Below are 23929 nucleotides of genomic sequence, written 5' to 3'. Positions count from 1 at the left end.
CTGTGTGGTAATGTGGTGGGGGGCGGGATTGTGTGTGGTAATGTGGTGGGGGGCAGGATTCTGTGTGGTAATGGGGTGGGGGACGGGATTCTGTGTGGCGATGATGTGGGGGGCGGAGCTACTGTGCAGGGGGCGGGATTACGAGTAATCACGATGCCTCATATATAGATGATCGGTTCTGAACATATTCCCTCATTTCTACTCCCATTGATGTTCTGCTGTGTTTGGCGAATATTGCTTTTGCAATATAATCATAATTGGGACCAAATTTTGAAAAATTTACTCAACTATAGTGACAAGTAAGCAGAACAGCAGCACTCAATGTCAGGCAGCAGCCGCAAAGGCAAGCAAGATTATAGGGTGGCCACAGGAGGCCGTAATGGCCGTCACCATACCAGCTTTAAAAAGGGCCGGAGGATTTTCTCACAACAAATGGCATTGTGGGTAATGAATAATCATGATAGAGAATGTAGAACTGGTGGAGAAAGAATTAACTCGATGGAGCGGAGTCTTTTATCAACCTACATAACTATGTTCAGACACAACATGGAACATAAGATAAAGACTGAAGATGGCGAAATGTTTGAAGAGAATGAATATGAGCAGAGGTGGGAGAGCAGACAAGAAAGATGGCGCCGGGTCAAGTGGATGAGGGAGGCGCCGGGTCAAGTGGATGAGGGAGGTGCCGGGTTGTGTCGGCAATGGCTGCCTCAGGGCCATGCAGGTGAGGGGCAGATCGAACCTTATGCATTTGTAAGAACAACAAGTATTACATAATAGAGCCTTACCCACTGAGCCCGTGCCATCTATAATGGCAGTCACCGTGGACAGGGCGTGAGCATTTCCCTTTAGAGACTTGTGAGTTCCCTGTGAAATTAGATATACAGCATTAGGAGCTTATATACAGCATCATGTTGGGGTCTCCATCTGCTGCTCCGCACCCACCAGGTCAGCAGACACGGCTGTTGTGATGAGGGAATATGGTCCATTGACCAGCGCTCCACAGACAAGCAGCATCACTGAGGTAGAGGAGGACACAGTTAGTGCTGGGCATGGAATGGAGAAGACTTTCAAGGCTAATCTCTGAAGGGCCTCCTTACTTACACACTGTAGAAGCAGGTCCTGTTTTACTGACAGCCGAGAAGAAGTATAGCTGTAACACAATAGGTCTACAAGTGAGAACCATACAGTATATGATATAGTACTGGAGGTAGGGTCAACCATAGAAAGCGTTGGGGGCAATTACAACGTGTTCCTGACCATTCATGGACTCACCGTGGGGGCAGCACAGAGCAGCATGAGACCACAGGTTGTCGCCCGCTTGTGGGATTTATCAGACACCACTCCCGCCAGAATACCACCTAACAGAGAAACAGGTTTAACGCCTTCTGTTCGGGTGTTCATTAACTCTCTACTGACCAGGACCGGTATAAGGAGGGAGCAAACAAAACTGGAGGCCAAGATGTCATGTTGTAAAGTGAGGTGACCAGAAAATTGCAGCAGAGGGGACATACATAGAGTCATCAGAGAGGGCCTCCTCAGAGAGGGTCTTCTCATAGGTGTCAGCGCATTAGGAATATGAACTGCAGACAGGAGACCACAGTGCCACCCACCATTAGCCTTAAGCAGCACACAATCTACATCTATCAATACACCACAATGGAATAATAGCATTCGGATAGCCATAGATATCATGATACTGCAGGCAATGCCTCCCTTCTCTTCACTACCATAGCTTGCCTTCATGGTAAGGTGCCAGTATGGTTGTTGCTTTCTTGCTAAACCCCCATTATTCTGTGCAAGACTCACCAATAATTCCACCAACATCAAACAATGTAGATAAGTCTCCAGCATGACGAGCATCCATGTGACCTGCAAGGAGAGCGAATAGTAACCGCAGTTACCAAAAAGGCAGAGAATAACTCAGAGGCATGTGGACAACGCAGAGGTGGACGTGTGGATGGAGGATGTGTAGGGATTAAGGCAGTGAAGGAATGGAGAAGACAGACGACAAGTAGATGTGTGGGGATGGAGGTGTGGGGATGGAAGACATGAAGGAATGGAGAACGGAGGACAAGTAGATGTGTGCGGATAGAAGACACAAAGGAAAGGAGAACATAGAGGAAAAGTACAGTACAGACCAAAAGTTTGGACACACCTTCTCATTTAAAGATTTTTCTGTGTTTTCATGACTATGAAAATTGTACATTCACACTGAAGGCATCAAAACTATGAATTAACACATGTGGAATTATATACTGTGAAACAACTGAAAATATGTCTTATATTCTGGGTTCTTCAAAGTAGCCACTTTATGCTTTAATGACTGCTTTGCACACTCTTGGCATTCTTTTGATGAGCTTCAAGAGGTAGTCACCGGGAAAGGTCTTCCAACAATCTTGAAGGAGTTCCCAGAGATGCTTAGCACTTGTTGGCCCTTTTGCCTTCACTCTGCGGTCCAGCTCACCCCAAACCATCTCGACTGGGTTCAGGGCTGGTGACTGTGGAGGCCAGGTCATCTGCCGTAGCACCCATCACTCTCCTTCTTGGTCAAATAGCCCTTACACAGCCTGGAGGTGTGTTTGGGGTCATTGTCCTGTTGAAAAATAAATGATGGTCCAACTAAACGCAAACCGGATGCAATAGCATGCTGCTGCAAGATGCTGTGGTAGCCATGCTGGTTCAGTATGCCTTCAATTTTGAATAAATCCCCAACAGTGTCACCAGCAAAGCACCCCCACGCCATCACACCTCCTCCACCATGCTTCACGGTGGGAACCAGGCATGTAGAGACCATCCGTTCACCTTTTCTGCATCGCACAAAGACACGGTGGTTGGAACCAAAGATCTCAAATTTGGACTCATCAGACCAAAGCACAGATTTCCACTGGTCTAATGTCCATTCCTTGTGTTCTTTAGCCCAAACAAGTCTCTTCTGCTTGTTGCCTGTCCTTAGCAGTGGTTTCCTAGCAGCTATTTTACCATGAAGACCTGCTGCACAAAGTCTCCTCTTAACAGTTGTTGTAGAGATGTGTCTGCATCTAGTGTCTGTGTCTAGATCTCTGTGTGGCATTGACCTGGTCTCTAATCTGAGCTGCTGTTAACCTGCGATTTCTGAGGCTGGTGACTCAGATAAACTTATCCTCAGAAGCAGAGGTGACTCTTGGTCTTCCTTTCCTGGGGCGGTCCTCATGTGAGCCAGTTTCTTTGTAGCGCTTGATGGTTTTTGCCACTGCACTTGGGGACACTTTCAAAGTTTTCCCAATTTTTCAGACTGACTGACCTTTGACTCTTAAAATAATGATAGCCACTCGTTTTTCTTTACTTAGCTGCTTTTTTCTTGCCATAATACAAATTCTAAGGCCGGCGTCACACTCAGCGTAGGGAAATACGGTCCGTATTTAACGGCCGCAATACGCAGTAATTTTCCCAAAACACTGTTCCATATTCAATGTGAGGATGCGATTTTTACGGACAAATGTATCCGTGTGTCATCCCTATGCCTTCCGTACGGCGATTTTTTTGCGCAGGCTTGCAAAATGGACAAATCATGGATCCATCGGCTAAAATATGAATGGAATGCAGGGGAATGTCCTATAGTTACCTCGAGTCACGGTGATGCGCCCCCTTCTGGATGAACTCATATGAACTCGAGCGTGGGAACTTTTCAGAATATTTTCCCAGGCTCGAGTTCATATGAGTTCACCCAGCAGAAGGCACATCACCGTGACTCGAGGTAACTACAGGACATTCCCCTGCACTCCATTCATTCACCAAGTTTTACAGGCAGGAGCACAGCTGCATTAGCACAGCTCCTGGGTGTAAAATGATTTAACCCCTTCAGATGGATTTACAGCGTGGGACAAGACTGAACGACGGAAGTTATGGGATATTGTTGTGTTTTGTTTACATTTATTTCAGGTGACAAGGGTCTTCAGGTGGATTGAGAGTATAATAAAATATTAAAACACCCTGTGTCTTTATTTCATTAAAATACTTTTGAATAATGTGTGTGTGTTTTATTAACCATTTCGTACTACTGGATTAATAATGGAGAGGTGTCATAATTGACGCCTCTCCATTATTAACCTGGCTTAATGTCACCTTACAATAGCAAGGTGACATTAACCCTTCATTACCCCATATCCCACCGCTACACGGGAGTGGGAAGAGAGAGGCTAAGTGCCAGAATAGGTGCATCTTCCAGATGTGCCTTTTCTGGGGTGGCTGGGGGCAGATGTTTGTAGCCAGGGGGGCAAATAACCATGGACCCTCTCTAGGCTATTAATATCTGCCCTCAGTCACTGGCTTTACCACTCTGGCGGAGAAAATTGCGAGGGAGCCAACGCCAATTTTTTCTGGGATTTAACCCTTTAATTTAATAGCTAGACACCCCATATTTTACACAGAGACACTTCTTACATTATTAGTGAGGAATATGTAATAAAAGAAGGGATATGAGATGGTTTACTGTATGTAACCATGTGTCATATCCTGTTGGGTTTGTGAAGGAGAGAGCAAAAGCCGGCAATTGAATTACCTGCTTTTCTGCTATCTAGAGCTGAATTAAATATAAATATATATCTCACTGACATATATATCCAATATATAAAGCTGAATGTGTGTATGTATGTGTGTATGTGTGTATGTATGTCCGGGATTGGCATCTGAACCGTCGCAGCTACAGGCACAAAATTTTGTACAGTCACACGTCTGGACCCCGAGAGCGTCATAGGCTATGTTGTGAGGTGAAATTTTAACCCTGCGCTTTCCAATTCACCAAACAATTTTGCCCCTATCTACATAATGGGGAAAAAATGAAAGGAAAAGTGTTGGAGGCAAATTAACAGCTGCCAGATGTGAACAAGGGGGACTTAAAGAATGACAGCGATGGCGCCAAAGAGTATATACTGTACAGTTGCTAAGGTGGGGCCCCGACATGGGATACTCACCACACATAGGGATATGAACACACACACAAAATGCGCCACACACTACCACGTGCTCGAACACATACCACCCTCAGCGCACATTTCACCACACATACACCAACCTCGCCACATAAAAGTCGAAACACAAAAGTCACCACTCAAAACTCGCCACGCGCAAAACTCTCCACATGCAGAACTCGCCACACGTGCAAAACTCACCTCATGGAAAACTCGCCACACGCAAAACTTGCACACTCGGAAAAATTGCCACATGCACAAAAGTGGCAACACATGCAAAAGTTGCCTCACACAAAACTTGCATATACTCAAAAGGCACCACACATAAAACTCGCCACGCGCAAAACTTGCTGAACACAACTTGCTACACTAACCTGTCACTTGCAACTCGACACACAAAAAGTTGCTACACGCATGTCGCCACACAAAACTCATCTCACAAAAGTCGCTACATGCATGTCGCCACACGCAACTCAACACACAACTTGACACACGAAACTCGCCCTAAAACACACACAAGTCTGGTATTATCCTTCAAAAATAAAAATCTGATTAATAAGCTGACAAACTACAAGAGCAACAAATGTACCATATAGGAATCCGGCAGCTGTCAGTCACATGACCAGTCTATTATGTGTATGTGTGAGCTAATATATACTGCTGATTTATCAGGCTGCCAATTTAGCTTACAAATACTGAGGTAAAAATACTGACCAAATAATGTGTGAACGAGGTCTAATACAGGAGGAGTGTTGTGAACTGTGTTTCTGGGCTCCCTCTGGTGGTCACTAACGGTATTGTGTTAGGTATGTCTTGTTGCAGGCCTGAGCTCCAGCTGTGTCATTAAGCAGCGGGTGTTTCCTATTTGAGTCTCCTCTGGACTCAGTCTCTTGCCTGGCATCGTTGTATCCAGACCTATTTGGTCTCCTCCGGATTCCTCCGGAATCCTTTCAGTCTGCCTCATGCAAGATAAGCCAAGTCTGTTTTGTACAATTTGGATCGTTTGCATTATTCAGTGTTTTTGTCCAGCTTGCTTTACATTTGATTTTTGACTCGCTGGAAGCTCTAGGGGGCTGATATTCTCCCTCCACACCGTCAGTCGGTGTGGGGGTTCTTGAATGTTCAGCGTGGATGTTTTGTAGGGTTTTCTGCTAACCGCATAGTCCACTATCTATTTTCTGCTATCTAGACTATTGGGCCTCACTTTGCTGAACCTAGTTACATAGTTAGTAAGGCCGAAAAAAGACATTTGTCCATCCAGTTCAGCCTATATTCCATCATAATAAATCCCCAGATCTACGTCCTTCTACAGAACCTAATAATTGTATGATACAATATTGTTCTGCTCCAGGAAGACATCCAGGCCTCTCTTGAACCCCTCAACTGAGTTCGCCATCACCACCTCCTCAGGCAAGCAATTCCAGATTCTCACTGCCCTAACAGTAAAGAATCCTCTTCTATTTTGGTGGAAAAACCTTCTCTCCTCCAGACGCAAAGAATGCCCCCTTGTGCCCGTCACCTTCCTTGGTATAAACAGATCCTCAGCGAGATCTTTGTATTGTCCCCTTATATACTTATACATGGTTATTAGATCGCCCCTCAGTCGTCTTTTTTCTAGACTAAATAATCCTAATTTCGCTAATCTATCTGGGTATTGTAGTTCTCCCATCCCCTTTATTAATTTTGTTGCCCTCCTTTGTACTCTCTCTAGTTCCATTATATCCTTCTTGAGCACCGGTGCCCAAAACTGGACACAGTACTCCATGTGCGGTCTAACTAGGGATTTGTACAGAGGCAGTATAATGCTCTCATCATGTGTATCCAGACCTCTTTTAATGCACCCCATGATCCTGTTTGCCTTGGCAGCTGCTGCCTGGCACTGGCTGCTCCAGGTAAGTTTATCATTAACTAGGATCCCCAAGTCCTTCTCCATGTCAGATTTACCCAGTGGTTTCCCATTCAGTGTGTAATGGTGACATTGATTCCTTCTTCCCATGTGTATAACCTTACATTTATCATTGTTAAACCTCATCTGCCACCTTTCAGCCCAAGTTTCCAACTTATCCAGATCCATCTGTAGCAGAATACTATCTTCTCTTGTATTAACTGCTTTACATAGTTTTGTATCATCTGCAAATATCAATATTTTACTGTGTAAACCTTCTACCAGATCATTAATGAATATGTTGAAGAGAACCCAATACCGACCCCTGCGGTACGCCACTGGTCACAGCGACCCAGTTAGAGAATCTACCATTTATAACCACCCTCTGCTTTCTATCACTAAGCCAGTTACTAACCCATTTACACACATTTCCCCCCAGACCCAGCATTCTCATTTTGTGTACCAACCTCTTGTGCTGCACGGTATTAAACGCTTTGGAAAAATCGAGATATACCACGTCCAATGACTCACCGTGGTCCAGCCTATAGCTTACCTCTTCATAAAAACTGATTAGATTGGTTTGACAGGAGCGATTTCTCATAAACCCATGCTGATATGGAGTTAAACAGTTATTCTCATTGAGATAATCCAGAATAACATCCTTCAGAAACCCTTCAAATATTTTACCAACAGTAGAGGTTAGACTTACTGGCCTATAATTTCCAGGTTCACTTTTAGAGCCCTTTTTGAATAGTTCATCTCTACGTTTGTGTTTTCCTCTTGCCTCACCGTTATTATTTGTTGGGGGCTTTCTATATCTTTGGGGTTCAATTTCTCTGGAGGCAAACGAGGTCTTATTTTTTCCCTCTAGGGGTAGTCAGTACTCTAGGGGTAGTCAGTAGTGTTGAGCATTCCGATACTGCAAGTATCGGGTATCGGCCGATACTTGCTGTATCGGAATTCCGATACCGAGATCCGATATTTTTGTGATATCGGGTATCGGTATCGAAACAACATTAATGTAAAAATGTGTAAAAGAGAATTAAAATAAAAAATATTGCTATACTCACCTCTCCGACGCAGCCTGCACCTTACCGAGGGAAGCGGCAGCGTTCTTAAAATTTTCAAATGCGCGCGTGTCCAGCCTCCCGGCTTGTGATTGGTTGACCGCGGCGCAACCAATCACAAGCCGGGACGTCACGGGAGGCTGGACACGCGCCCATTTTAAAAAGCGCGCGTGTCCAGCCTCCCGTGACGTCACGGCTTGTGATTGGTTAATGGCGGCCATGTTGCCGGGACGCGGACCAATCGTAATTTCGTCACGGCTTGCTGTGATTGGTCTGCGTCCCGGCAACATGGCCGCCCTGACCAATCACAAGCCGGGACTTCACGTAACCAAGTAAAAGTGCGAATTTTAAACAAACAACGCTGCCGGTTCCCTCGCTGAGGTCCAGGCTGCGTCGGACAGGTGAGTATAGCGATATTTTTTATTTTAATTCTTTCTTTTACACATTTATATGGATCCCAGGGCCTGAAGGAGAGTTTCCTCTCCTTCAGACCCTGGGAACCATCAGGAATACCGTCCGATACTTGAGTCCCATTGACTTGTATTGGTATCGGGTATCAGTATCGGTTTGGATCCGATACTTTGCCGGTATCGGCCGATACTTTCCGATACCGATACTTTCAAGTATCGGACGGTATCGCTCAACACTAGTAGTCAGTTCTCCGGCTGGCTCGAGACGTCTAGAACCAACGTAGGCACGTTCACCGGCTACTTTTAGTTGTTTGTGTCAGGATCAGGTATGCGGTTAGTCCAGTTTCCACCTCCCTAGAGCAGTATTTATATTTTTGCTATCTTGCCGGAATATCAGAGATCCTCTGCCATTGGGATCATAACAGAATGCCAGGCCAAAAGAAAATGTTTAATGCATCGCAGAAGCGGGATTAAAAAGAAGTTCTGAGTTTTTTTTTTTTGCTGCAGTTTGCCTAGCTTCTTCCATCCCCTTTTTGTCTGAGTGGCTGAAACTCTGCTGCAGATATGAATGTCCAGACTCTGACTTCTAGTGTGGATCAGCTTGCTGCTAGGGTGCAAAGCATTCAGGATTTTGTTATCCATAGCCCTATGTCTGAACCAAAAATACCTATTCCTGAGCCGTTTTTTGGAGATAGATCTAAATTCCTGAATTTTAGGAATAATTGTAAATTGTTTCTGTCTCTGAAACCTCGTTCCTCTGGTGATTCCGCTCAGCAAGTTAAGATTGTTATTTCCTTCTTGCGCGGCGACCCTCAAGATTGGGCCTTCTCTCTGGCGCCAGGAGATCCTGCATTGGTGAATGTTGATGCGTTTTTCCTGGCACTTGGTTTGCTTTATGAGGAGCCTAATCTTGAAAATCAGGCTGAAAAAATGTTGCTGGTTATCTCTCAGGGTCAGGACGAAGCTGAGGTATATTGCCCAAAATTTCGGAAATGGTCCGTGCTTACTCAATGGAATGAGTGTGCACTGGCCGCAAACTTCAGAAATGGTCTTTCTGAAGCCATTAAAGATGTGATGGTGGGGTTTCCTATCCCTACAGGTCTAAATGATTCAATGGCTCTGGCCATTCAAATTGATCGACGTTTGCGGGAGCGCAAATCTGATAATCCTTTGGCGGTGCTGTCTGAACGGTCACCTGATTCTATGCAATGTGACAGAATTCTGACCAGAGCCGAGCGACAAAATCATAGACGTCAAAATGGGTTGTGTTTCTACTGTGGTGATTCAACACATGTTATCTCAGCATGCTCTAAACGTTTAAAGAAAAAAGTTAATCCTGTCGCCATTGGTACTTTTCAGCCTAAGTTTATTTTGTCTGTGACTTTAATTTGTTCATTATCTTCTTACTCAGTTATGGCTTTTGTGGATTCTGGTGCTGCTTTAAGTCTGATGGATTTGTCGTTTGCCAAGCGCTGCGGTTTTGTCCTGGAGCCTTTGGAAAATCCTATTCCTCTTAGAGGAATTGATTCTACGCCATTGGCAGAGAATAAACCTCAGTATTGGACGCAAGTGACCATGTGCATGACTCCTGTACATCAGGAGGTGATTCGTTTTCTGGTACTGCATAAAATGCATGATGTTGTCGTTTTGGGTCTGCCATGGTTACAGGCCCATAATGCAGTTTTAGATTGGAAAGCTATGACTGTGTCTAGTTGGGGGTGTCAGGGGATTCATGGCGATTCTCCATTGGTGTCTATTGCTTCTTCTACTCCTTCTGAGATCCCTGAGTTTTTGTCAGACTTTCAGGATGTATTTAATGAGGCCAGGTCCAGTGCCCTTCCTCCTCATAGGGACTGTGATTGTGCTATAGATTTGATTCCTGGTAGTAAGTTTCCTAAGGGACGACTCTTTAATTTATCTGTGCCAGAGCATGCCGCGATGCGGAGTTATATAAAGGAGTCTTTGGAGAAGGGACATATTCGCCCATCCTCGTCCCCTCTTGGTGCAGGATTCTTTTTTGTGGGCAAGAAAGACGGGTCTCTGAGACCTTGTATTGATTATCGTCTTCTGAATAAGATCACTGTTAAATTTCAGTATCCTTTGCCATTGTTGTCTGATTTGTTTGCTCGGATTAAGGGATCCAGTTGGTTCACCAAGATAGATCTTCGTGGTGCGTATAACCTTGTGCGCATAAAGCAGGGAGATGAATGGAAAACGGCATTTAATACGCCTGAGGGTCATTTTGAGTACCTGGTGATGCCTTTCGGATTATCTAATGCTCCTTCTGTGTTTCAGTCCTTCATGCATGACATCTTCCGGAAATATCTGGATACATTTATGATTATTTATCTGGATGATATTTTGTTTTTTTCTGATGATTGGGAGTCCCATGTGAACCAGGTCAGGATGGTGTTTCAGGTTTTGCGGGAGAATGCTCTATTTGTGAAGGGTTCAAAATGAATCTTTGGGGTACAGAAGGTTTCTTTTTTGGGTTTTATTTTTTCCCCTTCTACTGTGGAGATGGACCCAGTTAAGGTCCGTGCCATTCATGACTGGACTCAGCCCACGTCTGTTAAGAGCCTGCAGAAGTTCTTGGGCTTTGCTAATTTTTACCGTCGTTTTATCGCTAATTTCTCCAGCGTGGTTAAACCTTTGACGGATATGACCAAGAAGGGTTCTGATGTTGCGAATTGGTCTCCTGAGGCCGTGGAGGCCTTTCGGGAGCTGAAGCGTCGGTTTACTTCAGCGCCAGTCTTGTGCCAGCCGGATGTCTCTCTTCCCTTCCAGGTTGAAGTTGATGCTTCTGAAATTGGTGCAGGGGCTGTTTTGTCGCAAAAAAGTTCTGATGGCTCCGTGATGAAGCCATGCGCCTTCTTTTCAAGGAAATTTTCGCCTGCTGAGCGGAACTACGATGTTGGTAATCGGGAGTTGTTGGCCATGAAGTGGGCATTTGAGGAGTGGCGACATTGGCTTGAGGGAGCTAGACATCGTGTGGTGGTCTTGACTGATCATAAAAATCTGATTTACCTCGAGTCTGCCAAGCGCCTGAATCCTAGACAGGCCCGTTGGTCGTTGCTTTTCTCCCGTTTTGACTTTGTGGTCTCGTACCTGCCTGGTTCGAAGAACGTGAAGGCTGATGCACTTTCTAGGAGTTTTGTGCCTGATTCTCCGGGAGTCTCTGAGCCGGCTGGTATTCTCAGAGAGGGAGTGATTTTGTCTGCCATTTCCCCAGATTTGCGACGAGGGCTGCAAAAATTTCAGGCGGATAGGCCTGATCGTTGTCCACCAGAGAGATTGTTTGTCCCTGATGGATGGACCAACAGAGTTATTTCTGAGGTTCATTCTTCGGTGTTGGCGGGACATCCTGGGATTTTTGGTACCAGAGATTTGGTGGCCAGGTCCTTTTGGTGGCCTTCCTTGTCGCGGGATGTGCGTTCTTTTGTGCAGTCCTGTGGGATTTGTGCTCGGGCTAAGCCTTGCTGTTCTCGTGCCAGCGGGTTGCTTTTGCCCTTGCCTATCCCAAAGAGGCCTTGGATGCACATTTCCATGGATTTCATTTCGGATCTTCCGGTGTCTCGGAAGATGTCTGTCATCTGGGTGGTGTGCGATCGTTTTTCTAAAATGGTCCATTTGGTGCCCTTGCCTAAGTTGCCTTCCTCCTCTGATTTGGTTCCTTTGTTCTTTCAGAATGTGGTTCGTTTGCATGGCATCCCTGAGAATATTGTATCTGACAGAGGATCCCAGTTTGTGTCCAGATTCTGGCGATCCTTTTGTGCTAAGATGGGTATTGATTTGTCTTTTTCGTCGGCTTTTCATCCTCAGACTAATGGCCAGACCGAGCGAACTAATCAGACGTTAGAGACTTATTTGAGATGCTTTGTTTCTGCTGATCAGGACGACTGGGTTACCTTTTTGCCACTGGCCGAGTTTGCCCTTAATAATCGGGCTAGTTCTGCCACCTTGGTTTCACCCTTTTTCTGCAACTCTGGTTTTCATCCTCGTTTCTCCTCGGGTCAGGTTGAATCTTCTGACTGTCCTGGGGTTGATTCTGTGGTGGATAGGTTGCAGCGGATTTGGAACCATGTGGTGGACAACTTGAAATTGTCACAAGACAAGGCCCAGCGGTTTGCCAACCGCCGCCGCGGTGTGGGTCCCCGACTTCGTGTTGGGGATTTGGTTTGGTTGTCTTCTCGGCATGTTCCTTTGAAAGTCTCCTCTCCTAAGTTCAAGCCTCGCTTTATCGGTCCTTATAAGATTTTGGAAATCCTTAACCCGGTGTCTTTTCGCTTGGACCTTCCAGTGTCTTTTGCTATTCATAATGTGTTCCATAGGTCCTTGTTGCGGCGGTACGTGGTGCCTATGGTTCCTGCTGTTGAGCCTCCTGCCCCGGTTTTGGTTGAGGGCGAGTTGGAGTACGTGGTGGAGAAGATTCTGGATTCTCGTATCTCTAGACGGAAACTCCAGTATTTAGTTAAGTGGAAAGGCTATGGTCAGGAGGATAATTCCTGGGTTGTCGCCTCTGATGTTCATGCGGCTGATTTGGTTCATGCCTTTCACGCTGCTCATCCTGATCGCCCTGGGGGTCTTGGTGAGGGTTCGGTGACCCCTCCTCAAGGGGGGGGGGTACTGTTGTGAACTGTGTTTCTGGGCTCCCTCTGGTGGTCACTAACGGTATTGTGTTAGGTATGTCTTGTTGCAGGCCTGAGCTCCAGCTGTGTCGTTAAGCAGCGGGTGTTTCCTATTTGAGTCTCCTCTGGACTCAGTCTCTTGCCTGGCATCGTTGTATCCAGACCTATTTGGTCTCCTCCGGATTCCTTTCAGTCTGCCTCATGCAAGAAAAGCCAAGTCTGTTTTGTACAATTTGGATCGTTTGCATTATTCAGTGTTTTTGTCCAGCTTGCTTTACATTTGATTTTTGACTCGCTGGAAGCTCTAGGGGGCTGATATTCTCCCTCCACACCGTCAGTCGGTGTGGGGGTTCTTGAATGTTCAGCGTGGATGTTTTGTAGGGTTTTCTGCTAACCGCATAGTCCACTATCTATTTTCTGCTATCTAGACTATTGGGCCTCACTTTGCTGAATCTAGTTCATCTCTACGTTTGTGTTTTCCTCTTGCCTCACCGTTATTATTTGTTGGGGGCTTTCTATATCTTTGGGGTTCAATTTCTCTGGAGGCAAGCGAGGTCTTATTTTTTCCCTCTAGGGGTAGTCAGTTCTCCGGCTGGCTCGAGACGTCTAGAACCAACGTAGGCACGTTCACCGGCTACTTTTAGTTGTTTGTGTCAGGATCAGGTATGCGGTTAGTCCAGTTTCCACCTCCCTAGAGCAGTATTTATATTTTTGCTATCTTGCCGGAATATCAGAGATCCTCTGCCATTGGGATCATAACAGAGGAGATGACATACAGATATATACTATATACAGGAGGAGATGACACACAGGTATATACTATTTACAGGGGAGATGACACAGGTATATACTATATGCAGGAGGAGATGACACAGATATATACTATATACAGGAGAGATGACACACAGGTATATACTATATAGAGGAGGAGATGACATACAGGTACATACTACATACAGCAGGAGATGACATACAGGTATATACTATATACAGAAGGAGATGACACACAGGTATATACTATATACAGGAGCAGATTACCTACAGGTATATAGTATATACAGGAGGAGATGACATACAGGTATATGCTATGTATAGGAGGAGATGACATACAGGTATATACTATATACAGGAGGAGATTACACACAGATATATACTATATATAGGTGAGATGACACACAGGTATATACTATATACAGGAGGAGATTACATACAGGTATATACTATATATAGGAGGAGATGACATACAGGTATATACTATATACAGGGGAGATGACACACAGCAGGTATATACTATATACAGGGGAGATGACACAGGTATATACTATATACAGGAGATGACATACAGGTGTATACTATATATAAGGGAGATGACAAACATGTATATACTGAGGTGAAAATGAGAGGTGTGAGGTCGAAATGACAAGTGTTAGGGGGGAATGAGAGGAGTGAGGGGGAAAATAAGAGGAGTGAGGGGGAAAATGAGAGGTGTGAGGGAGAAAATGAGAGATGTGAGGGGGGAAAATGAAAGATGTGATGGGGAAAATGAGAGGCGTGATGGGAAAATAAGAGAAGTGAGGTGCTATAACTAACCACAGATATTTACTATGCCCAGGCAACGCCGGGCTCTTCAGCTAGCTTAGATTTACAATCTCCATGCTTTTCTCATGGTCAACTTTATGTGGCCTGTTCCAAGAGTTGGAACAGCCAAAAATCTGTTTGTAAACAACAACCTATATAGAAAAAGACACCAAAAATAACACCTTTGTATGGTCAATGAAAAAAACTCATAAGAATAAACCCTTAAAAAATTCCATCAGACCAAAAAATTATTTTAAAATTATGATTTTATTTATATTCAATAGCAACAACAATAGTGATATCACCAAAATATATGGAAATCTTTATTTGTTAAAAAATAATTAAAACAGAATATAACACCAATATAAAAATTCATAAAATATTTATGTAGATAAATAATTTATAAAGTTCACTTATTGATTGATTAAATTTGGTATATATTAGGTTCCAAATATTTATTTATTGTTTGCACTATTGCACCTTATTATAAATTGTATATTTGGTTACCATACACCAAGGTGGTTTGCTTTTTTTATATATATATGTATGTATATTGTTTGCACCATTGCACCTTATTATAAATTGTATATTTGGTTACCATACACTAAGGTGGTATTATTATTTTTATAAATTCAATGCTGCATATTTATTTTATGTGCTGATCGATTGGGACTTGCCCTGTCCTGCACACACGTGGGTTTATACAAATTATTTTAATATTTAAAAATACGTGAAAAACCTCTATTTGAGGAGAGAAATTTATCTACATAAATATTTTATGAATTTTTATATTGGTGTTATATTCTGTTTTAATTATTTTTTAACAAATAAAGATTTCCATATATTTTGGTGATATCACTATTGTTGTTGCTATTGAATATAAATAAAATCATAATTTTAAAATAATTTTTTGGTCTGATGGAATTTTTTAAGGGTTTATTTTTAAAAATCTGTTTGTCTTTGCACCTGAAGGAAAAACTAAGAATGTCGTTTATCAAAAGGCTCTCGAATAAGTAGTAGAAGATTACTTCACATTACTTGGCCAATTTAGTTAAATCTCTGTGGAATATCTCTGGTGTTGAAATATATGTTGTAAAATTCTTCTATTAGCTTAGTTTTTGCCTTTTAATAATTACATTTCTATCTATTTGTTTTGTGTTTTTTTTGTGCAGAATAAATTTTTGTTAACACATTCTATTTTGCTAACAGCAGTTATTACCCCGGGCGAAGCCGGGTAGTACAGCTAGTGTATATATATATATACAGTGGGGCAAAAAAGTATTTAGTCAGTCAGCAATAGTGCAAGTTCCACCACTTAAAAAGATGAGAGGCGTCTGTAATTTACATCATAGGTAGACCTCAACTATGGGAGACAAACTGAGAAATAAAAATCCAGAAAATCACATTGTCTGTTTTTTTATCATTTTATTTGCATATTATGGTGGAAAATAAGTATTTGGTCAAAAACAAACAATCAAGATTTCTGGCTCTCACAGACCTGTAACTTCTTCTTTAAGAGTCTCCTCTTTCCTCCACTCATTACCTGTAGTAATGGCACCTGTGTAAACTTGTTATCAGTATAAAAAGACACCTGTGCACACCCTCAAACAGTCTGACTCCAAACTCCACTATGGTGAAGACCAAAGAGCTGTCAAAGGACACCAGAAACAAAATTGTAGCCCTGCACCAGGCTGGGAAGACTGAATCTGCAATAGCCAACCAGCTTGGAGTGAAGAAATCAACAGTGGGAGCAATAATTAGAAAATGAAAACATTCAAGACCACTGATAATCTCCCTCGATCTGGGGCTCCACGCAAAATCCCACCCCGTAGGGTCAGAATGATCACAAGAACGGTGAGCAAAAATCCCAGAACCACGCGGGGGGACCTAGTGAATGAACTGCAGAGAGCTGGGACCAATGTAACAAGGCCTACCATAAGTAACACACTACGCCACCATGGACTCAGATCCTGCAGTGCCAGACGTGTCCCACTGCTTAAGCCAGTACATGTCCGGGCCCGTCTGAAGTTTGCTAGGGAGCATTTGGATGATCCAGAGGAGTTTTGGGAGAATGTCCTATGGTCTGATGAAACCAAACTGGAACTGTTTGGTAGAAACACAACTTGTCGTGTTTGGAGGAAAAAGAATACTGAGTTGCATCCATCAAACACCATACCTACTGTAAAGCATGGTGGCGGAAACATCATGCTTTGGGGCTGTTTCTCTGCAAAGGGGCCAGGACGACTGATCCGGGTACATGAAAGAATGAATGGGGCCATGTATCGTGAGATTTTGAGTGCAAACCTCCTTCCATCAGCAAGGGCATTGAAGTTGAAACGTGGCTGGGTCTTTCAACATGACAATAATCCAAAGCACACCGCCAGGGCAACGAAGGAGTGGCTTCGTAAGAAGCATTTCAAGGTCCTGGAGTGGCCTAGCCAGTCTCCAGATCTCAGCCCTATAGAAAACCTTTGGAGGGAGTTGAAAGTCCGTGTTGCCAAGTGAAAAGCCAAAAACATCACTGCTCTAGAGGAGATCTGCATGGAGGAATGGGCCAACAGACCAACAACAGTGTGTGGCAACCTTGTGAAGACTTACAGAAAACGTTTGACCTCTGTCATTGCCAACAAAGGATATATTACAAAGTATTGAGATGAAATTTTGTTTCTGACCAAATACTTATTTTCCACCATAAAATGCAAATAAAATGATAAAAAAACAGACAATGTGATTTTCTGGATTTTTTTTTCTCAGTTTGTCTCCCATAGTTGAGGTCTACCTATGATGTAAATTACAGACGCCTCTCATCTTTTTAAGTGGTGGAACTTGCACTATTGCTGAATGACTAAATACTTTTTTGCCCCACTGTGTGTGTGTGTGTATATATATATATATATATATATATATATATACACACACACACATACACACACAATATCTAATATATATATATATATATATATATATATATATATATATATATATATATATATATATATATATATATATATATATATATATATATATATATATATATATATATATTATATATACACCTATTCTATGTGTAGACATTTATTCTACCTATTCTGTTCTATTCTATCCTGTCAGTGTGATATTACTATACACTGCACTGAATTGCTGGCTTTTCTAGAGAACACCGCTGCGTATTTCTCGCAAGTCACACACATGGTCCGTGTGTAAATTGTAACTTTCTTGCCCACATAGACTTTCATTGGCGGATTTTTTGCGCAATACGCTGACAAACACAGCATGCTGCGATTTTCTACTGCCGTACAAGACCGTATAATACAGATCCCCAAAATACGGCAGATAGGAGCAGGGCCATAGAGAATCATTGTACCGTATGCAATCCGTATTTTCTGCGCCTCTCATACGTCCGTAAAACACACCAGTGTGACGCCGGCCTAACAGTCTGTTCAGTAGGACTATCAGCTGTATATCCACCAGATTTCTGCACAACACAACTGATGGTCCCAACCCCATTTATAAGGCAAGAAATCCCACTTATTAAACCTGACAGGGCACATCTGTGAAGAGAAAACCATTCCCGGTGACTACCTCTTGAAGCTCATCAAGAGAATGCCAAGAGTGTGCAAAACAGTCATCAAAGCAAAAGGTGGCTACTTTGAAGAACCTAGAATATAAGACATTTTCAGTTGTTTCACACTTTTTTGTTAAGTATATAATTCCACATTTGTTAATTCATAGTTTTGATGCCTTCAGTGTGAATGTACAATTTTCATAGTCATGAAAATACAGAAAAATCTTTAAATGAGAAGGTGTGTCCAAACTTTTGGTCTGTACTGTATATACCGTATGTGTGAGGATGGAGGAGATGTGGGGATACAGGACACGATGAAATTGAGAACAAAGGAGAAGCATGTGTGAGGATGGAGGAGATGTGGGGATGGAAGACATGAAGGAATGGAAAACAGAAGACAAGAATATACAGTATGTGTGCGACTGGAGGAGATGTGAGGAAAGAGGATATGGATAAAAGGAGAACAGAGGAAAAGTAGATGCGTGCGGAAGTGGGAGATTAGTGGAAATAGGTCACGAAGGAATGGAGAACAGAACAAGTATATGTGTGCAAATGGAGATGTGGCGATAGAGGATGCTAAGTAATGGAGCGGACAAGTAGATGTGTGCGGATGGAGGAGATGTAGTGATAGACATAAAGGAATGGAGAACAGAGGACAAGTAGATGTGTGCGGATGGAGGAGATGTAGTGATAGACATAAAGGAATGGAGAACAGAGGACAAGTAGATGTGTGCGGATGGAGGAGATGTAGTGATAGACATAAAGGAATGGAGAACAGAGGACAAGTAGATGTGTGCGGATGGAGGAGATGTAGTGATAGACATAAAGGAATGGAGAACAGAGGACAAGTAGATGTGTGCGGATGGAGGAGATGTAGTGATAGACATAAAGGAATGGAGAACAGAGGACAAGTAGATGTGTGCGGATGGAGGAGATGTAGTGATAGACATAAAGGAATGGAGAACAGAGGACAAGTAGATGTGTGCGGATGGAGGAGATGTAGTGATAGACATAAAGGAATGGAGAACAGAGGACAAGTAGATGTGTGCGGATGGAGGAGATGTAGTGATAGACATAAAGGAATGGAGAACAGAGGACAAGTAGATGTGTGGATAGAAGACACAATGAAATGGAGAACACAGGTTAAGTAGAACATTAATTTTTATGGATGACGGACATGGATGGGATGTAGGGATAACACAGTTATGCAATGTTTCTTTGAGATGGTACAACCCTACCACATAAGTTTTCTTCCATAAAATTAAAATTTGAAGGCATCAGTGGGCGATTCCTCACCGGGATAATACACAGTATGTGAAACGAGTATGGAAGGCAGTCTGGTCAGGGCCGAGGTTCAGCATTGGAAACCCTAATAGTATTTATGTTATGCTGATAGTGGAGGGAGATGGAGATATATGGACTGTTCTATGGTGGATTTCTGGTAGACGCAGGTTAAGGAGATAGTCAGAACAGGTGTAAGGACAGACATAACATGGAGGGGACACTCACCGACACTGGTCATGTAAAGCGGCAACCAGAAGAGGAAGGTGTAACTGACCAGCTTGGCAAATAGCAAACACATAGAAAACTCTACTACCCCCTGCGGGAGAGAATCAGAGACAGCACATCACACAGCAGCAAGCTTAGCTCTGTCCTTATCGGCTCTCATCTTTCTCTAGATCCATATTCCTGCCTCCTCCTTATAAACTTGGCTGAACATATGATCATGGTGGACAAGTGATGTCTCCTCCACACTTACTGGTATTTGTAGAGCCCCAAAGAAGCTGATGGCAGAAGTCCCGCTCTTCCCAGCACTGGGATCCTTCTGCAGAATGACCACATGATGGGTGGGGTACACGGGTGTCGGTCCCAGCATATTCTGCGTCTCCCAGCTCTAAAATACAAATATATCAATAGTTACAAGCCTGAATAATCTGGATATCCCAAAGCAGAAGAGCCCCAACAAACCTTTCCCCAACATTCACAATGGTGGTCACCTCTCCAGAGATTAACAACCACAAGCAACGTATCCTCTAACCCTCACCCCAATATTCACAATGGAGTTCACATCCCAGACATTATCAGCCTTCAGACATTTACCTTCTCTGGATAGGACTCTTCAGCTTTTAGGATCTGATTCTGGATCTTGAGTCCATTGCATGACATGTTTAGAGGAGACTATGGGGAGAAAGCAGTTATCACATTCAAGATGATGAGCGGAAGGTAAGCAAGAAGGCCAAGTAAGCAGCAGGTGAAGAAAAAGGCCAAGCGAGCAGCATGTAAGCAAGAAGGCGGCAGAGGCAGCAGGTAAGACATAACGTGGAGCAAACAACAGGTAATGCAAGTGGACAGAATGACCATGCAGTGAAAGAAGGCACAAGGCGAGAGAGCAGTGTATGGAGTCCTGACACCTATCTGAGGATATAATTACCAGTGGAGCAATGTCCGACTTAACATCCCGGGGATCTGAACACAAACATAATGGGAAGTAATAAGAATCAGCAAGAAGAGAAGACATTATAGGAAGCGCTCATTATAACCCGATTATTGTAAGAATCATGTGACTTACGTTCTATGAGGAACAGGAAGCAGATGAGGCCCATGACTGCAATTATCACCCCGGGGACCACAAATGACATCCCCCAACAGGAGGACACCCAGAATCCAGCAATGAGAGACCCAAAGATGTTCCCCACCGACGTGTGCGAGTTCCACACACCCATGATGAGACCTCTCCTAATATAGAGAGAGGAGATAGATGAAAAGACTGGTCATGTCACTATTCAGAGACCTCACCTAATACAGAGAGAAGCAACGGGTCCTCACAGTTAATTTTGCTTCTTACCTTCCTTTTCCAAACCAGTTCCCGATGCAGGTGACGACACTAGGCCACCCTGTGGTCTGAACCAAACCGTTCAACACCTGAGAGTAAAGGAAGTGGGAGGTCAACAAAGACATGTAGGAAATCGACAACATGGGATCCACGTCTAAACTGGAGGAGGATGCAAAGACCTAACATATTCCCACGATCAGAGGAACATGACCGCAACTGAGAGGTGAACGGCACACACCTGTACACATGATGGACCAGGAACGGAAGACTATGTCATTATGGACGAGATTCTCCACATCACGAACAGAGGACATCCTTCACAACTAAACCTGCATAATACACTCACCTGGATGACGATGTAGTATGTCAGGTTGTGGATGTTGTAGAAATATCCCAATCCAAAGAAGACCGTGAAGAATCCACTAGCCACCATGCCAGAAGACAGGAAATAGCGGAGGGGTAAACGTTCTCCAATCATCCCACTATATGGAGAGACAACAATACAGTCTCGCAGTCTCCAACATGTCCGCTCTCTATCTGAAACTCAACCTTTTCAAAACTGAACTTCTCCTGCTCCCGCCGTCTACTGACCTCCCTAAATCTGACATTTCCCTCTCCGTGGGTGGCACCATAATAACACCCCGGCAGCAGGCACGTGTCTGGTGTTATGTGTGACATCAATCTTTCCTTCACCTCCCATATACAATATCTCGCCTGCTTTTGTCACTTGCACCAGAAGAACATCTCTAGAATCCTCCCATCTCTCACCATGGAAACAGCGCCCTGATCCACTCCGGCCATGACTACGGTAATTCTCTATTAATTGGCCTCCCCCCTCACTCGACTTTGCCCTCTCCAGTCCAAACTTATTGAAGCAGCCCTAACCCTTAGGTACTCACACACCATTTCTGTTTATCAGCCTACCCGCTCATCACACTCCAGAAGCGGCTTCCGATAACATCCACACTAATCCGTACCTCCCACTCCTGGCCCTAATACTTCTCCTGAGCTGCACCAATTCTCTGGAATGCTCTACCCCAAGAAATTAGAACTAACCACAACTTACACAGTTTTAGGCGCTCCCTCAAAACACATCTGTTTGGGGCGACCTATCACGTTCCCTAATCGAAGTCCTTCCATATGTAGTCCATTCACTATCTCTCTGAACATAACTCTCCATCAAACTCCATCACTCCCAAAAGCACCACAAATACCGGCTGACGACTACCCCAGCCAACCTTTATCTCCCCCGATTCCCATCACTGTACATGAGCCCCTGTACTCTGTCACCCCACCTCATTGTAGATTGTCAGCTCTTACAGCAGGCCGTCATTATCGGCGCCTCCATTATTGTATTGTTATCTATGTTACTTATGTATACGTTGTATAGAAACCTCTGAATTGTAAAGCGCTGCGGTATACGTTGGCGCTATATAAAGAAAGGATTATTATTACTACAGTAACTTTGTTCTGTACACTACACATCTTCATACACCACATACACAACATGCACTCCACACACCCATCACACACCATATACTACAAACACCCCGCACACAATATACACTGCCAACTTTACAAGTTTTCCACTTGCTTAACTGCTCACAATAACAGTAATTTTGGCCAGGGGTGCACAAACTTTTACATGCCACTGTATATATAGGATATCAATAAAATGTAAAATGATTTTCATAATTCATCCAATAAGGATATTTTGTATTAAACTCCAATTACCTCCTTGTACTGGGCGTGTTAAATACGACAGGTCTCCTACATGGATTGTGGTCAAAGGTTTCACATTTTTTATAGGGCGTCTCATTACAATGGTTAATTCCACTTGCTGCTTTTCACTGGACGGACGCAGCTCTGGCTTCTTTAGTGCAATTAGTATTTCCCTAGTAGTGATTGGTTCCCTGTACATTTAACCCCTATGACTGAGGCGCCTGTGTGCACCAGAAACACGTCAGCTTCCATTTTTATTAACACCATTTTATTGTTCACCCAATGCATTTTTGTATTTTATAACCTGGGTGGATGTGCTGGACCAAATCCGCTCTCTCCATGCTGGTTACACTTTCCAACCTCAGCAGATCTAGTGCACAGCGTGGTGCTCCAATATTGGTCCAATGGATGATGCTATCCAAGTCCCGCCACATCTCTATAGAAAGTGAAAATCGCAATAGGAAACATGACTAGATCTACTGCCTGGGATCTCCAGGTACAAAGATATCCTGTAAGTTGAGGATCTCATAAAATTCTAAAAGATCTAGCACATCCCACGAACAGCCCCCACATGGTCTCATTAAGGGTTAGGGTAGCGTAATTTGGATCTAATAAAAAGCAGACTTTGGGGTTATGTATTTTATTAGTCATGGGAGGCGCAGCTTGCGGTGGTTCTGTCCATTTTCCTAAGGAGTTCTTCCCTCCACTAAGCTCTGACCCATTTTAGTGACACGTTTTGTAATTTTCTTTCGCCATCCTTTTTATTCCATGTAATTGTGTATAATGTATTGTTTTGTTGCCATTTTGTATCATCTTTGTGTATATATATATATATATATATATATATATATATATATATATATACACACACACACACACACACATACATACACATACATACACACACATACATATATTTTTAATAAACACTGGTTATCTTGATTAAATATTTAAAATGTAATAGCTCTGTTCCTCTTGCTCTGTAAACCGCACTCCTGATGCAATATGCTACCTGTAATCGGTGTCCTATCAGCCTTTATAGATGATTGGTGGTGGCAGATAGTTTAATTTTGTCATTGAGGAGTTGGCAGTGACAGTACTGGATATATATATAGAAATCCCCAATCCCCACAGTTTTAAGCGTGCCCTAAAAACTCATTTGTTCAGACTGGCCTACCGCCTCAATGCATTAACCTAACTATCCCTGTGTGGCCCATTAAAAAAAAAAAAAAAAATTCAGGTTCCTCGCATCATGTTCTCATACACTTTATGCAGTTAATAGCCTCTGTGTC

General features: G+C 43.4%; 1 protein-coding gene across 11 annotated transcripts in view; it reads right to left on the bottom strand.

Moving 5' to 3' along the window:
* SLC37A1 (solute carrier family 37 member 1) overlaps positions 1-23929 on the bottom strand; it is a 60266-nt gene that overhangs the window by 6455 nt on the left and 29882 nt on the right. For all 11 annotated transcript variants that reach the window (XM_077293503.1, XM_077293507.1, XM_077293500.1 and 8 more), the window contains 12 exons: positions 21262-21397; positions 20928-21004; positions 20652-20818; positions 20514-20548; positions 20183-20260; positions 19842-19976; positions 19592-19682; positions 1810-1872; positions 1276-1361; positions 1105-1153; positions 946-1019; positions 789-867 (listed from right to left, as the gene is read on the bottom strand). In XM_077293503.1, coding sequence (XP_077149618.1) covers positions 789-867; positions 946-1019; positions 1105-1153; positions 1276-1361; positions 1810-1872; positions 19592-19682; positions 19842-19976; positions 20183-20260; positions 20514-20548; positions 20652-20818; positions 20928-21004; positions 21262-21397 — 1070 coding nt within the window. The remainder of the gene's footprint in view (positions 1-788; positions 868-945; positions 1020-1104; positions 1154-1275; positions 1362-1809; positions 1873-19591; positions 19683-19841; positions 19977-20182; positions 20261-20513; positions 20549-20651; positions 20819-20927; positions 21005-21261; positions 21398-23929) is intronic.

The sequence above is a fragment of the Ranitomeya variabilis genome, chromosome 3, assembly GCF_051348905.1.
Source record: "Ranitomeya variabilis isolate aRanVar5 chromosome 3, aRanVar5.hap1, whole genome shotgun sequence".
In the NCBI taxonomy this organism is placed as follows: domain Eukaryota; kingdom Metazoa; phylum Chordata; class Amphibia; order Anura; family Dendrobatidae; genus Ranitomeya; species Ranitomeya variabilis.
Note: the sequence above shows the minus strand (reverse complement) of the source record. Positions and strands in the feature narration are given on the sequence as shown.